This window comes from Pollachius pollachius (assembly GCF_949987615.1).
Source record: "Pollachius pollachius genome assembly, chromosome: 14".
NCBI lineage: Eukaryota > Metazoa > Chordata > Actinopteri > Gadiformes > Gadidae > Pollachius > Pollachius pollachius.
This window is the reverse complement of record NC_136947.1, coordinates 22,349,874-22,363,781: the sequence shown is the minus strand read 5'-3', so window position 1 is coordinate 22,363,781 and position 13,908 is coordinate 22,349,874. Positions and strand designations below refer to the sequence as shown.

The 13,908-nt window shown below is 46.8% G+C and overlaps 1 protein-coding gene across 5 annotated transcripts in view; it reads right to left on the bottom strand.

The window, feature by feature from the left end:
* Positions 1-13,908, bottom strand: part of kif20ba (kinesin family member 20Ba) — a 53,656-nt gene that overhangs the window by 15,291 nt on the left and 24,457 nt on the right. For 4 of the 5 annotated variants that reach the window (XM_079750258.1, XM_079750262.1, XM_079750261.1 and 1 more), the window contains exons 17-28: positions 12,086-12,272; positions 11,440-11,471; positions 11,108-11,221; positions 10,655-10,724; positions 7,767-7,843; positions 6,729-6,878; positions 6,120-6,505; positions 2,594-2,732; positions 1,499-1,621; positions 1,261-1,303; positions 844-948; positions 338-465 (exon numbers count right to left, since the gene is read on the bottom strand). In XM_079750258.1, the coding sequence (XP_079606384.1) occupies positions 338-465; positions 844-948; positions 1,261-1,303; positions 1,499-1,621; positions 2,594-2,732; positions 6,120-6,505; positions 6,729-6,878; positions 7,767-7,843; positions 10,655-10,724; positions 11,108-11,221; positions 11,440-11,471; positions 12,086-12,272 (1,554 nt within the window). The remainder of the gene's footprint in view (positions 1-337; positions 466-843; positions 949-1,260; positions 1,304-1,498; positions 1,622-2,593; positions 2,733-6,119; positions 6,506-6,728; positions 6,879-7,766; positions 7,844-10,654; positions 10,725-11,107; positions 11,222-11,439; positions 11,472-12,085; positions 12,273-13,908) is intronic. The other variant, XM_079750260.1, reaches the window with a different exon arrangement.

The following is a 13,908-nucleotide window of genomic DNA, read 5'->3' as shown; positions in this document are numbered from 1 at the left end:
TGATCCGATTCGATATAATTTGGTTGAGATTGAACATGGTTTAGATTTACTGAGTAGCATCTGGTGTTATACATGAACTGGTTTAGATTGAATAGGGTTTAGACTTGTAAAATATGATTCGGTTTAGATATAATCTGAATTAGATTTAATCTGGTTTAGATGAGTAGAATAGTTTATTGTTTAGATATATCTGGTTGAGACTAGTAGAATAGGATCTGTTGTTGATATACTCTTGTTTAGATTGATTCTGGTTTAGTTTGGTTCAAATATAATATGGTTTAGTTAAAATCTGGTTTAGATTTTCACAGAATGCAGGGGAAGTATGGAAACTCCTCACCTTCAGACTCTCCTGGGCCTGAACCACTTCCTGTCTGGCCTGTTGGAGTTCTGATTGGCTGAGTCTCTGAGTGGGCGTGTCCTTTGTGTTGCCATGGTTCTCAGACAAGCCTTTAAGATGATCAAGCTCTAAATGAAGCAGAAAGGACAGCACAGTTTGAGATCAATAGAAACAATGTTGGACCAATGGATACTTTTTTGGACGAATAGAAAACATTTGCACGGATAGAAAACATTTTGGAACAATAGAAAATATATTTTAGACAATATAAAACATTAACTTTGACATATAGTATATTTATATCTAATATGTATTCTTATACTCCTGCAGTGCTTTGGGCGTATTGTTTCTGCGTTGTCAGGGAAACAGACTGGATAGTTGTATTAGACAGTTGGATTTGTCGAGCATTGATTCCTAAATGTTAAAAAGCCAGAGGTGTACGAACCCAATAAGAATCAAGCGTTCAACAGGAGGTATAATCAAATGTGTGAGGGGTAACATCCTGCCTTGTGTGAGTTCCTGGATCAGCTGATCCTGCTGCTGCTGTGTCTCCTCCTGCTCCGAGAGAGCCACGCGCATGTTCCCCACGACCTGGCCCTGGGCCTCCAGGTCTACACACACATTAACACATTTAGGACATCCAGCAGACGCTCTGATCCAAAGCTAAGAGCCAGGACGCACAACATACAATAAGAACATGAGGGGTGGGAGGGGTCTAGGTGAACTCTGAACAAGTGAGTCTTGAGTCACACACACACACACACTGATTTGCTGCCAAGACTCCAGGTCTAAACACACACACACACACGCACGCACGCACACACACTGACTCACTGCTAAGACTCCAGGTCCAAACACACACACACATACACAACATAAACACACAGTACATAAGCACACGCAAACACACAAACGCAGGGTACCTTGACAGGCCTGTTGGTACAGGGTGGCCCGTCGGGAGTGATCCTGGACCAAAGGAGGGCTGGTTAGTGTCTATACAATGGAATAAATGCTACCAAATTATAGAATACTAAAGCTAGATGAGCAATGGCTTCCTACTGGTCCACCGCCTCAGTCTTTATTCACCGATAAGTTGATAGTCTCCCAATACTTAAAAACAGAATACATTTCAAATCTATAACACTTTCTAAATCTACCAACCGTGGTGAGCAGCAGGATGGAGCGGTCGCGGGCCGCCACTTCGGACTGCAGCTGTTTCACCAATTTATCAGCATCGGCCAGCTTCTGAGTCAAAGCCTTCGCCTCCGGGCGCAGCAACGACACCTGGACACAGGGAGACAAGACCCCAGTCAGCACCACCCACCAGAGCGGAGGAGGAGGAGGAGACTGAACCCACCAGAGAGGAGGAGGAGGAGACTGAACCCACCAGAGAGGAGGCTGAGGGGACTGAACCCACCAGAGAGGAGGAGGAGGGGACTGAACCCACCAGAGAGGAGGAGGAGGAGACTGAACCCACCAGAGAGGAGGAGGAGGAGACTGAACCCACCAGAGAGGAGGCTGAGGGGACTGAACCCACCAGAGAGGAGGCTGAGGGGACTGAACCCACCAGAGAGGAGGAGGAGGGGACTGAACCCACCAGAGAGGAGGAGGAGGAGACTGAACCCACCAGAGAGGAGGAGGAGGAGACTGAACCCACCAGAGAGGAGGAGGAGGAGACTGAACCCACCAGAGAGGAGGCTGAGGGGACTGAACCCACCAGAGAGGAGGAGGAGGGGACTGAACCCACCAGAGAGGAGGAGGAGGAGACTGAACCCACCAGAGAGGAGGAGGAGGAGACTGAACCCACCAGAGAGGAGGCTGAGGGGACTGAACCCACCAGAGAGGAGGAGGAGACGACTGAACCCACCAGAGAGGAGGCTGAGGGGACTGAACCCACCAGAGAGGAGGAGGAGGAGACTGAACCCACCAGAGAGGAGGAGGAGGAGACTGAACCCACCAGAGAGGAGGAGGAGGAGACTGAACCCACCAGAGAGGAGGCTGAGGGGACTGAACCCACCAGAGAGGAGGAGGAGACGACTGAACCCACCAGAGAGGAGGCTGAGGGGACTGAACCCACCAGAGAGGAGGAGGAGGAGACTGAACCCACCAGAGAGGAGGAGCAGGAGACTGAACCCACCAGAGAGGAGGCTGAGGGGACTGAACCCACCAGAGAGGAGGAGGAGGGGACTGAACCCACCAAAGAGGAGGAGGAGGGGACTGAACCCACCAGAGAGGAGGAGGAGGAGGAGACTGTACCTCTTTGTGAACCTGCTGGATCTGTCTCTTGGAGTCGGCCAGCTTCTCACGGAGGTCGGCCGTGTCCTCGTCTCTTCTCTGGAGGTCCATGTCTAGGCCCTTCACTCTGTCAGAGTCCAGGGTGGACTGCTGCTTCAGCCTAAAACCGACAAACAACACATGCACACAACACATTCATACACACGGTTGCTTGCCTGTAGTATTAGAACTCTACCACTAAGTATTTGCATAATGGCACAGGCTATCTGTCAAACACACTGTCTTCGACAGGGTAGGATATACACACTAGGATATACCGTATTTTCCGCACTATAAGGCGCACTTAAAAGCCGGTAATTTTCTCAAAAAACGACAGTGCGCCTTATAATCCGGAGAGCCTTATATATGGATCAATTGGTTAATTGGTTGATCCATACTGGTTGTAAACGGCGCTCTGTCAAAATGTTTCAGTATGAAAAACCAATAAAAACAATTTAATAATAATAAAATGTTTCACTACGACTACGATAAAGCCACACCGCTTGCAGCATTACGGCTATCGTAGTCAGTGCACACAGCATCATACTGCGCTTACTCACGGAAGGTCACACTATACGATCACAGAGCCAGGAAATCGGGCGGAAGACTGGCCACACTACAAGATTCGAGGGTGCGATGCTCTACTTTGTATCATTCACGTTTGCAAGATATTTAAAAAATCTAAGGTTTGGAACTGCGTAATTGTGTTTTACTTTTTTGTCATAAAGGTTCCAGTTTTATATCTGCTAAATGCAGCAACTCGTCCTCACAGTTGCGTTGCGCGTGACGAGCTGTACAATTAGCACAGCTCCATCTAGTGGATGCATAACGCATCCCCAGTCAAACGTTTGACTGCAGTATCTTCTATGCTATGCGCCTTATAATCCGGTGCGCCCTATTTATGAAAAAAGTTCTAAAATAGGTCATTCATTGGAGGTGCGCCTTATAATCCGGTGCGCGTTATAGTGCGGGAAATACGGTAGTCACTAGGACTGGTTAGAATATAGTCGCTAGGACAGGGTACTATAGACGCAAGGACAGGGTAGGATCTAGTCACCAGGACAGGGAAGGATCTAGTCACTAGGACTGGTTAGAATATAGTCGCTAGGACAGGGTACTATAGACGCAAGGACAGGGTAGGATCTAGTCACTAGGACAGGGTAGGATCTAGTCACTAGGACAGGGTAGGATCTAGTCACCAGGACAGGGTAGGATCTAGTCAACAGGACAGGGTAGGATCTAGTCACAAGGACAGGGTAGGATCTAGTCACTAGGACAGGGTAGGATCTAGTCACTAGGACAGGGTAGGATCTAGTCACCAGGACAGGGTAGGATCTAGTCACTAGGACAGGGTAGGATCTAGTCACTAGGACAGGGTAGGACATAGTCACCAGGACAGGGTGGGATCTAGTCACCAGGACAGGGTGGGATATAGTCACTAGGACAGGGTAGGATCTAGTCACTAGGACAGGGTAGGATCTAGTCACTAGGACAGGGTAGGATCTAGTCACCAGGACAGGGTGGGATCTAGTCACTAGGACAGGGTAGGATCTAGTCACTAGGACAGGGTAGGATTTAGTCACCAGGACAGGGTGGGATCTAGTCACCAGGACAGGGTAGGATCTAGTCACTAAGACAGGGTAGGATATAGTCACTAGGACAGGGTAGGATCTAGTCACTAGGACAGGGTAGGATCTAGTCACTAGGACAGGGTAGGACATAGTCACTAGGACAGGGTAGGATCTAGTCACTAGGACAGGGTAGGATCTAGTCACTAGGACAGGGTAGGATCTAGTCACTAGGACAGGGTAGGACATAGTCACTAGGACAGGGTAGGATCTAGTCACTAGGACAGGGTAGGATCTAGTCACTAGGACAGGGTAGGATCTAGTCACTAGACCAGGGTAGGATCTAGTCACTAGGATAGGGTAGGATCTAGTCACTAGGACAGGGTAGGATCTAGCAACTAGGACAGGGTAGGATCTAGTCACTAGGACAGGGTAGGATCTAGTCACTAGGACAGGGTAGGACATAGTCACTAGGACAGGGTAGGACCTAGTCACTAGGACATGGTAGGATATAGTCACTAGGACAGTTTAGGATCTAGTCACTAGGACAGGGTAGGATCTAGTCACCAGGACAGGGTGGGATCTAGTTACTAGGACAGGGTAGGATCTAGTCACTAGGACAGGGTAGGATCTAGTCACCAGGACAGGGTGGGATATAGTCACTAGGACAGGGTAGGATCTAGTCACAAGGACAGGGTGGGATCTAGTCACCAGGACAGGGTGGGATATAGTCACTAGGACAGGGTAGGATCTAGTCACTAGGACAGGGTAGGATCTAGTCACCAGGACAGGGTGGGATATAGTCACTAGGACAGGGTAGGATCTAGTCACAAGGACAGGGTGGGATCTAGTCACTAGGACAGGGTGGGATATAGTCACTAGGACAGGGTAGGATCTAGTCACTAGGACAGGGTAGGATCTAGTCACTAGGACAGGGTAGGATCTAGTCACCAGGACAGGTTGGGATATAGTCACTAGGACAGGGTAGGATCTAGTCACCAGGACAGGGTAGGATCTAGTCACTAGGACAGGGTAGGATCTAGTCACCAGGACAGGGTAGGATCTAGTCACTAGGACAGGGTGTATAGTCCAGTGTTTCTCCCAGAAAATGTCTTAGTCAAGGTGGTCAAGGAGCGGGGGGGGGAATCTGTTTCAATTCTATGGCACGACCAATGTTGTGAACAGTATTCCTGATGCATTGTTTAACTTTATATCTCATACCTGATGGAAGTATGTTTTCTTTCCCTACGAGAGTTTTATACTTTGTTAATGCATAATTATTAAAAAATATTTATAATTTATTTTCTTTATTCTATTTTATACATTGGTAGTCAAGGCGGGGCCCTATTGTTGCTAAAGGGGACATATCATACCACCAGGTGTGAGTGTGATTAGCCATTACAAGCCGTTTTCAAAATGTGCAGCATTGTGACATCACAGGTGGGCGTGTCCATCTAGATGTGTGACGGATAGATGGACACGCCCACCTGTGATGTCACAATGCTGCACATTTTCAAACCTGCTTGTAATTGCTAATCACACTCACACCTGGTGGTATGATATGTCCCCTTTAAGGCGGCCGCCTCAACCATACAGTGCTGGAGGAACCACTGTAGTCCCTAGGACAGGGTAGGATATAGCCGCTAGGAGAGGTTAGGATATAGTCCCTAGGACAGTTTAGGATCTAGTCCCTAGGACAGGGTAGGATATAGCCACTAGGAGGTTAGGATATAGTCACTAGGACAGTTTAGGATCTAGTCCCTAGGACAGGGTAGGATATAGCCACTAGGAGGTTAGGATATAGTCACTAGGACAGTTTAGGATCTAGTCCCTAGGACAGGGTAGGATATAGCCACTAGGAGGTTAGGATATAGTCACTAGGATGTGGGGGCCGTTAACAACCAGCGGTAGGGACGAGCCAGTGTCTTCTCTCAGGGTACCTTTGGAGCTGGAGGCCTCTGCGTTCCAGCTCGGCGTCCTTCTCTGTGATGGCCTGCTCGGCCGCAGCCAGCAGCTCCCTGCGGCGCGCCTGCTGGTCCCGCTGGCTCTGGACCAGCCTCTCCGTGGCCTGGGACGTCTCCTGCTCCAGTTCCTCCATCTGCCTCATCCTTTCCTTCTTCTCCTCTTGCTCTCGCAGCAGATTCTTCTTGAGCTCTAGTATCTCTTCTCTCAATTGATCACAACCACTCTCTGCTCGTGCAGCAACTGAAGCCATCGTTGCTTCCTGTTTCAGGCCCAGGACTTCCTGTTTCAGGCCCACGACTTCTATTTCAAGCCTATGAATGTGGAGCTTTCTCTCCTGGATCTGCTCCTCGTTTTCCTCCTGCTGAACCCGGGTCACAAAGAACCGCAGTCAACCATCTAGAACAGGGTTTCTCAAACTATGGACCGACGTCCAGTTGGAGGTGGGTCGCACCTTCACAACACACTGAACCCTCAGAGCACACCGACACACACTACCTCTGTACTGTGAAGGTCACATGGTGAAGACATCTGTCGCCTAGTTGTTGGTAAATCTATCAAAAAGGAAACCCAGACCCTCTGCTTACCTCCTCTTTGCTCCTCTGGGATCCGTCCCTGCCTTTTCTCTCCTCCTGCAGGGAGGCCAGCACCTCCGTTTTTAACGTCATCTGCTCCTCCAGGGCAGTGTACACCCCCTCTCTGGTCCTCCTCTCCCCCCGGAGCTCACACAGCACCTCCTGTCAGACAGGACGGTTCAGGTTTGTTCACACAGCACCTCCTGTCAGACAGGACGGTTCAGGTTTGTTCTCACAGCACCTCCTGTCAGACAGGACGGTTCAGGTTTGTTCTCACAGCACCTCCTGTCAGACAGGACGGTTCAGGTTTGTTCATACAGGACGGTTCAGGTTTGTTCTCACAGCACCTCCTGTCAGACAGGACGGTTCAGGTTTGTTCACACAGCACCTCCTGTCAGACAGGACGGCTAAGACAAAAAGCAGTCGCAATGTTGTTTTAGTGGTCGTAGAGTAAATGATGAGGACCAATACGCAGAATTAGCTAGCGATGTTGTGATTCCGACAACACTAGGTTAAATAGTTAGCTGAGATATTGTTGTACAGAGATCGTTAGGAAAGCAAGTGAGTAAGTGCTATTGTGGTGCTAAAAGTGGTTGGTTCGCTTCTGATAATGGGGTTTTGACCTTGCTAGGTTTGCTAGTTCTATTATGTGCTTGTGTATCTGTGGTTCTGACGATGCTAGGTTTGCTAGTTCTATTATGTGCTTGTGTATCTGTGGTTCTGACGATGCTAGGTTTGATAGTTCTATTATGTGCTTGTGTATCTGTGGTTCTGACGATGCTAGGTTTGCTAGTTCTATTATGTGCTTGTGTATCTGTGGTTCTGACGATGCTAGGTTTGCTAGTTCTATTGTGTGCTTGTGTATCTGTGGTTCTGACGATGCTAGGTTTGCTAGTTCTATTCTGGCTTGAAGCAATAGGTTCGCTAGTGCTATTGTGGTTCTGGCAGCGCTAGGTTAGCTAGTGATAGTGGGGTTCTGAGCAGCCAATGAGGAGGTATTGTACATCGTGGCCCGGCAGCTTCACCTCCTCCCGTGTCACTTCCTCTCACCTCCTCCCGCTGCTCTGCACTCCTCTCCTTAGGTGACCTCGCCTGCCGCTCAGGGTCGGCACCTCCACGGCTCCCTGCTAGGGGGACAGGTCAGAGGTCAGAGGTGAATGGGGTACTGCGGGGGGATTAGTGAGGGGAAAGGCATGCAGTTTGGACAAAAAAAATACATGCAACATTAACTACTAGAAATGTGTTGCACATGAGACACAAAAGAAAATGTCAACAGGGCCCTGCTGAAAGTGAATGAGCAGCACAGGAAGTGACTGAGCAGCACAGGAAGTGACTGAGCAGCACAGGAAGTGACGGAAGTGACCGAGCAGCGCTAGAAGTGACCAAGTGGCACAGGAAGTGACTGAGCAGCCCAGGAAGTGACTTAGCAGCCCAGGAAGTGACTGAGCAGCCCAGGAAGTGACTGAGCAGCCCAGGAAGTGACTGAGCAGCCCAGGAAGTGACTGAGCAGCCCAGGAAGTGAATGAGCAGCCCAGGAAGTGACTGAGCAGCCCAGGAAGTGACTGAGCAGCGCTGGAAGTGACCAAGTGGCACAGGAAGTGACTGAGCAGCCCAGGAAGTGACTTAGCAGCCCAGGAAGTGACTGAGCAGCCCAGGAAGTGAATAAGCAGCCCAGGAAGTTCCTGAGCAGCCCAGGAAGTGACTGAGCAGCCCAGGAAGTGACTGAGCAGCGCTGGAAGTGATAGTGGGGCTGTATACGTTCACATTGGATATACAACACTCACATTTCCCAAATAAAAAAACACGTCTTTGAATGTGTGTAGGGGAGGACGTGTGTGTTAACTGCACTAGGGCCACAGGACAGAGGTTATTAGGGACAGCCCGAAAACATAATTTCCAGCTTTGGATGTTTGTAAGGTGCAATTGTGCGGGACAGATCCATAAGGAAAAACATTGCTGCGTGTTCTTTTCATGATTACTAAATAACCAACACATTATACGTAGGTAGAACAACTTTCTTTTCTTTTTTTCCTGAAATAGCCGCTTAATACGTTCATTATTAAAACCCTTCTTAAACGTTTAAAGTAAATGGTTGGGGGGGGGGGTAAGGGCTTGCGTATCCTCACGGGACGCCCGCTGTCAGTGATATTCAAATAATATTTGAATATTCAATATTTGTATATACTACACGTGAACGTCCTAAAATAGCGCGATTTGATTTGTTCCCTATCTTGGGATATTGGGCATTATCCCAAGTTCGAGATCTCAATATCGGGATATTGTTTTCATCGCAAAATGAAATCCCGGCAAAAAGTGTCACCTTGTTTATTTTTGGAGTGTTCACTTGTAGTATATACTTAAACCACAATTATTCACCTCAGGCTCCGTGAATAGTGGGGAATAGCCCTCGAGACCGAAGGACTCGAGGGCTAACTAATGATAATTCGGTCCTCCAATATTTGGCCTTTCTGATGACTGCCGTAACATCAGCTGAAGCGTTGACCTTCATATATATTTTAATCACTGGGATATTCAGACGAAACAACCCAGCCTTCTACCAGCAGTCCGCAAATATGCATTGACGTTAAATAACGGAAATATCTGAATATTGAATTGAGATTCAAATACCTTCCTAACAAACTAATATCTGAATATTCTGCCAAGTTCCAAGAGGTTATCGGACAAGTCAAAGGTTAGTTTACCCACTAGGGTTATGTAATGGGTTAGAAAAATAGTTCCTTATTGTGTGTAAAGGGTTAAAAATATAAACACATTTGGGGCATAAGTAAAAATATAAAAGTAGACACTTTATTTTTTTGTTTTTGACTACAATAATCAAATTTTATAATGTCGGCTTTCGCTAGAATGACTCACCGAGCCACTAGATGGCGCACGGCTAATGGAAGACTAATGGAAGCTTTGGTTCGTGTCTCTTGTTTGTTAAACAATAGGTGTGTTAAAACTCCTTAAATGCAACACATTATACTTTGCAGAGTAGGCATGTTAGTAGGGTCATGAGGGTAATAGTTTTGGTCAGACGAGAAATGGGCTTTGTGAATGTTGTGTGATCGTGATCAAACGTTTCTCCTCGGCACGGTTTCGCCGCTGGTTAGTTTATCCAAAACGTGGGTTTGTGATATGTGCTAAACCATCGGTAAAATGAAAGAGTTTAATATATTTCAAGGGTTTTTGTATTGCATTAAATGGAGTTCCTACCTTTTAAATATTATTTGATATTAAGCGACATTTCAAGAAATACTCATCAGTAGCTATAGGCATTTATTTACTTTTGATATGTTTATACTGATTGGTTGATTTCATGTTGTCATACCATGAAGTTACATATCTGAAGTCAAAAGTTTATGTCAGTCGTCATGTGTCATTTCAATGTTATAAGTTATAAGCATAAAGTCAAAGTCAGGATTTGAGTAAATGTCCTGGTGCAGAATAAATCCTGCGAGCAAAACTAATGGGTGTCTCTTGTTTTTTAAACAATAGACCACAGGATTTGTGCCAACATACCCTCTTGGCTACCCCTAGGTCAAGGGGGCAACAGTTACAGGCCAAAGGTCAGACAGGTGAAAAGTCAGCCATCATTTCGAGTCTCACTATAGATACCATGTCATCTCAAACTAGACAAGAGGTCTAAAGAGTAAGGTATCTCTAGATATATTATATTTTTGATATCATGTGTTCTGTTGAATGAAGGAATCTTTCAGGTGAAGGTCACTTTACGAATGACCCAAGCAGCGACACACCGAGTGAAACATCAGTTGATTGACCCAAGAAAAATGGAAAGGTCTTCATTAATAGTTGGAAGAGGTTAAAGAGGAGGTGAGGTCCCTTCCTGCGGGCAGAGAGGCGGCGGTGGATGGAGAGGTAGGCTCGGGTGTTCTCCCGGCCTGGTGGTCTGCTGGATGTCCCAGGCGGGGACGTACCTTTCTTAGACGGGGGCTGGCAGTCCGCTGATGGCTCGCTCTCTACCGGTCGCTTCCTGGAACCAGCGACCTGCCACACAAAGACACTAGAGTTAAACTGGTGGCTCTAGTTAACACAGACTGGGGGCCCTAGTTAACACAGACTGGGGGCCCTAGTTAACACCGACTGGGGGCTCTAGTTAACACCGCCTGGGGGCTCTAGTTAACACCGTCTGGGGGCTTAGGTCCACCCCGTCTGGGGGCTTAGGTCCACCCTGTCTGGGGGCTTAGGTCCACCCCGTCTGGGGGCTTAGATCCACCCCGTCTGGGGGCTTCAGTTAACCTAGTATGTTGGCTCAAGTTAACCTTGTATAGGGACTTAAACTAGTCTGGTGGCTTTAACTAGTCTGGTGGCTTTAACCAGTCTGGTGGCTTTAACCAGTCTGGTGGCTTTAACCAGTCTGGGTGTTTTACGTTGGCATCCTGCAGCTGCTCGTCTAGGGTCTTCTGGAGTCTGGAGATGGTGTCATCCTTCTCCCGACACTTCTCCATCAGCTGGGACATCCTCAGCTCTTGAGACTCCAGGGTCTGGGAACGACCCCATTACATGTTAGAGCTACATACACACATGCATACACATACAAACCTATATACTGAAATAGAATAGGTTTGGGCTGGTTTGGACCCCCAGAACATATGAGGACTCATCTCAAGGGCTATAACCACAAACTCTCACTCTGACAAACTGTCACTCTCACACACTGTCATATTCAAATCATTCATTAAATGTGGAAGGTGTGTCTTACCTGTCTGGAGTTTTGGGTTTGCTGGAGCAGGTCTGTCACAAACGAGTTCAGACATAAAAAAACAACAACAAGAGGTCAGAGGAAACAACAAGAGTTGCATAGATACACCACTTCTATAATAGAGCGATGTCTAAAATAGAGGAGGTGTATCTATAATAGAGGCGCTGTATCTATAAGAGAGGGGTTTCTATAGTAGCAGCGGTGTATTTTTAAAATAGCTGAGGAGTATCTCTATCGTAGAGGTGTATCTATCATGGAGGTGTATCTCATAGAGGATGTGCATCTCTATCATAGAGAAGCTGTATCTCTATCATAGAGGTGGTGTATCTCTATCATAGAGGTGGTGGTGTATCTCTATAATAGTGCTGGTGTAGCTCTATAATAGAGGCGGCGTATCAATAAAAGGGGTGTCTATAATAGCGGAGTTGTATCTCTAAAACAGAGGAGGTGTATCGCTAAAATAGGAGTGTGTCTCTAAAATAGAGGAGGTGTATGTCTATCAAAGAAGGTGTATCTCTATCATAGAGGTATATCTCTATCATAGCGGAGGTGTATTTCTATAATAGAGGAGGTGCATCTATATAATGGAGGAGGTGCATCTCCATGAGGAAGGTAATCTCCATGACGGAGGAGACGTGGGTCTTACCAGCTGTCTTGGCGTCCAACAGCTCCTGAGACTTGTTGAGCTGTTGCTCCATCGACTGCACCTTCAGCTCCAGCCGCTCACGGCTTTGTTCTCCCAGGCAGCTGAGCGTGGCCTGGGTGCCCTTCTTCATCCCGGCCAGGTCCATCGACTTGGCGCCGATGACCACATTCAGCTTCCCCCGCAAGTCCTGAAGCATACAGGGAGCCCTGTCACCCTAAGATGGACGTGGAATGTGTCTCGGTCCAACCGTCCAACAAGGTAAAACACTGGTGTAACAGAGGCAGCATGATCCTAGAGTGTGTGGGTTAAATTTACCCATGCTTATCCTAGCGTACTGTAGCAAAACTTCTGTGGGGAGGCCGACCTTAGAATCTAAAGGCTGGAGGTAGATAAAACCAAATTTTACCGACTTTACTTTCCACCAATAATTTAGCTGGAGGCGGAGATCTGTAAGCGCATAATAAGCTAAAAGAAACACAAACTTAGCCAGCACTGGTAAACTTTCCCTGGTGGGAATACAAGCTATGGTGCCAGTCACACTGAGCACTTAAGCAGCCTGTACAACGTGAGGCGCACTGCGAGTGGACTACATTCATACCTACGATGTTGGGTGCGTTTTTCCGGAGTTTATATTTGTTTAACTCTGGGCATCCAAAAATGTGAGTTTCTGGGCTAGCAAATAATGTAGGTGCTCAGACACGCGAAAGCAGTGAGCAAAGCACCTTGTTCCAATTGATAACCACACAACAGCCACTTCCAGAGATAAAGCCCTCAGTTTGAGAGGGGCCTCAAAGATCCTGTCACATAAGACTCCAACGTTCTTATAAAAAGTGTCTGACAAGGTTTAAAATCAACACCTGTAGACTGGTCACTGCTGGAGTAAGGTCCTTCTACACCTGCGGCTTAGCGAATAAATGCAAATACACGGACGGAATAGTTGCTTCAAAACTTAACATCAGCCGTGACGCAAATAAGCGGCAATTTCTAATAATAATCAGGCTGGCGAAAATGACAGATGGACTATTCAACTTAAGGAGAGTTTATGCTCTGTCCTTTTGTGAAAAATTATATCTGATGAAATAAATTACCGTATTTTCCGCACTATAAGGCGCACTTAAAAGCCGGTTATTTTCTCAAAAAACGACAGTGCGCCTTATAACCCGGAGCGCCTTATATATGGATCAATTGGTTAATTGGTTGATCCATACTGGTTGTAAACGGTGCTCTGTCAAAATGTTTCAGTATGAAAAACCAATAAAAACAATTTAATAATAATAATAAAATGTTTCACTACGACTACGATAAAGCCACACCGCTTGCAGCATTACGGCTATCGTAGTCAGTGCACACAGCATTTTACTGCGCTTACTCACAGTCCCAGTATCTCACAGTATCACACTCACAGTATCTTCTATGCTATGCGCCTTATAATCCGGTGCGCCCTATTTATGAAAAAAGTTCTAAAATAGGTCATTCATTGAAGGTGCGCCTTATAAACCGGTGCGCGTTATAGTGCGGGAAATACGGTATAAAAAAAAATTATGCTTGAGTTGTAATTTTCAATCCAAGCTTAGAAAAGTCTATCAAATGACACTTTGCTGTAGAGGGTGATAATGATGTTCATTCTTTAACACAGCCTTTTTTTTGTTTCCCTGTTCGAGAACTACATTTTGGCACTCTTTTGGTGAAGGTTGGTATCCATACGAAGCTGTAGTGATACACCTGCACACAGTTCTGTTTTCAAATGCAAAATTGCCTTGTCTGTTTACAGTCCCATTCACCTCCCATTTGTAATTATTTGATTGCGAATAATCGCGTTCAAT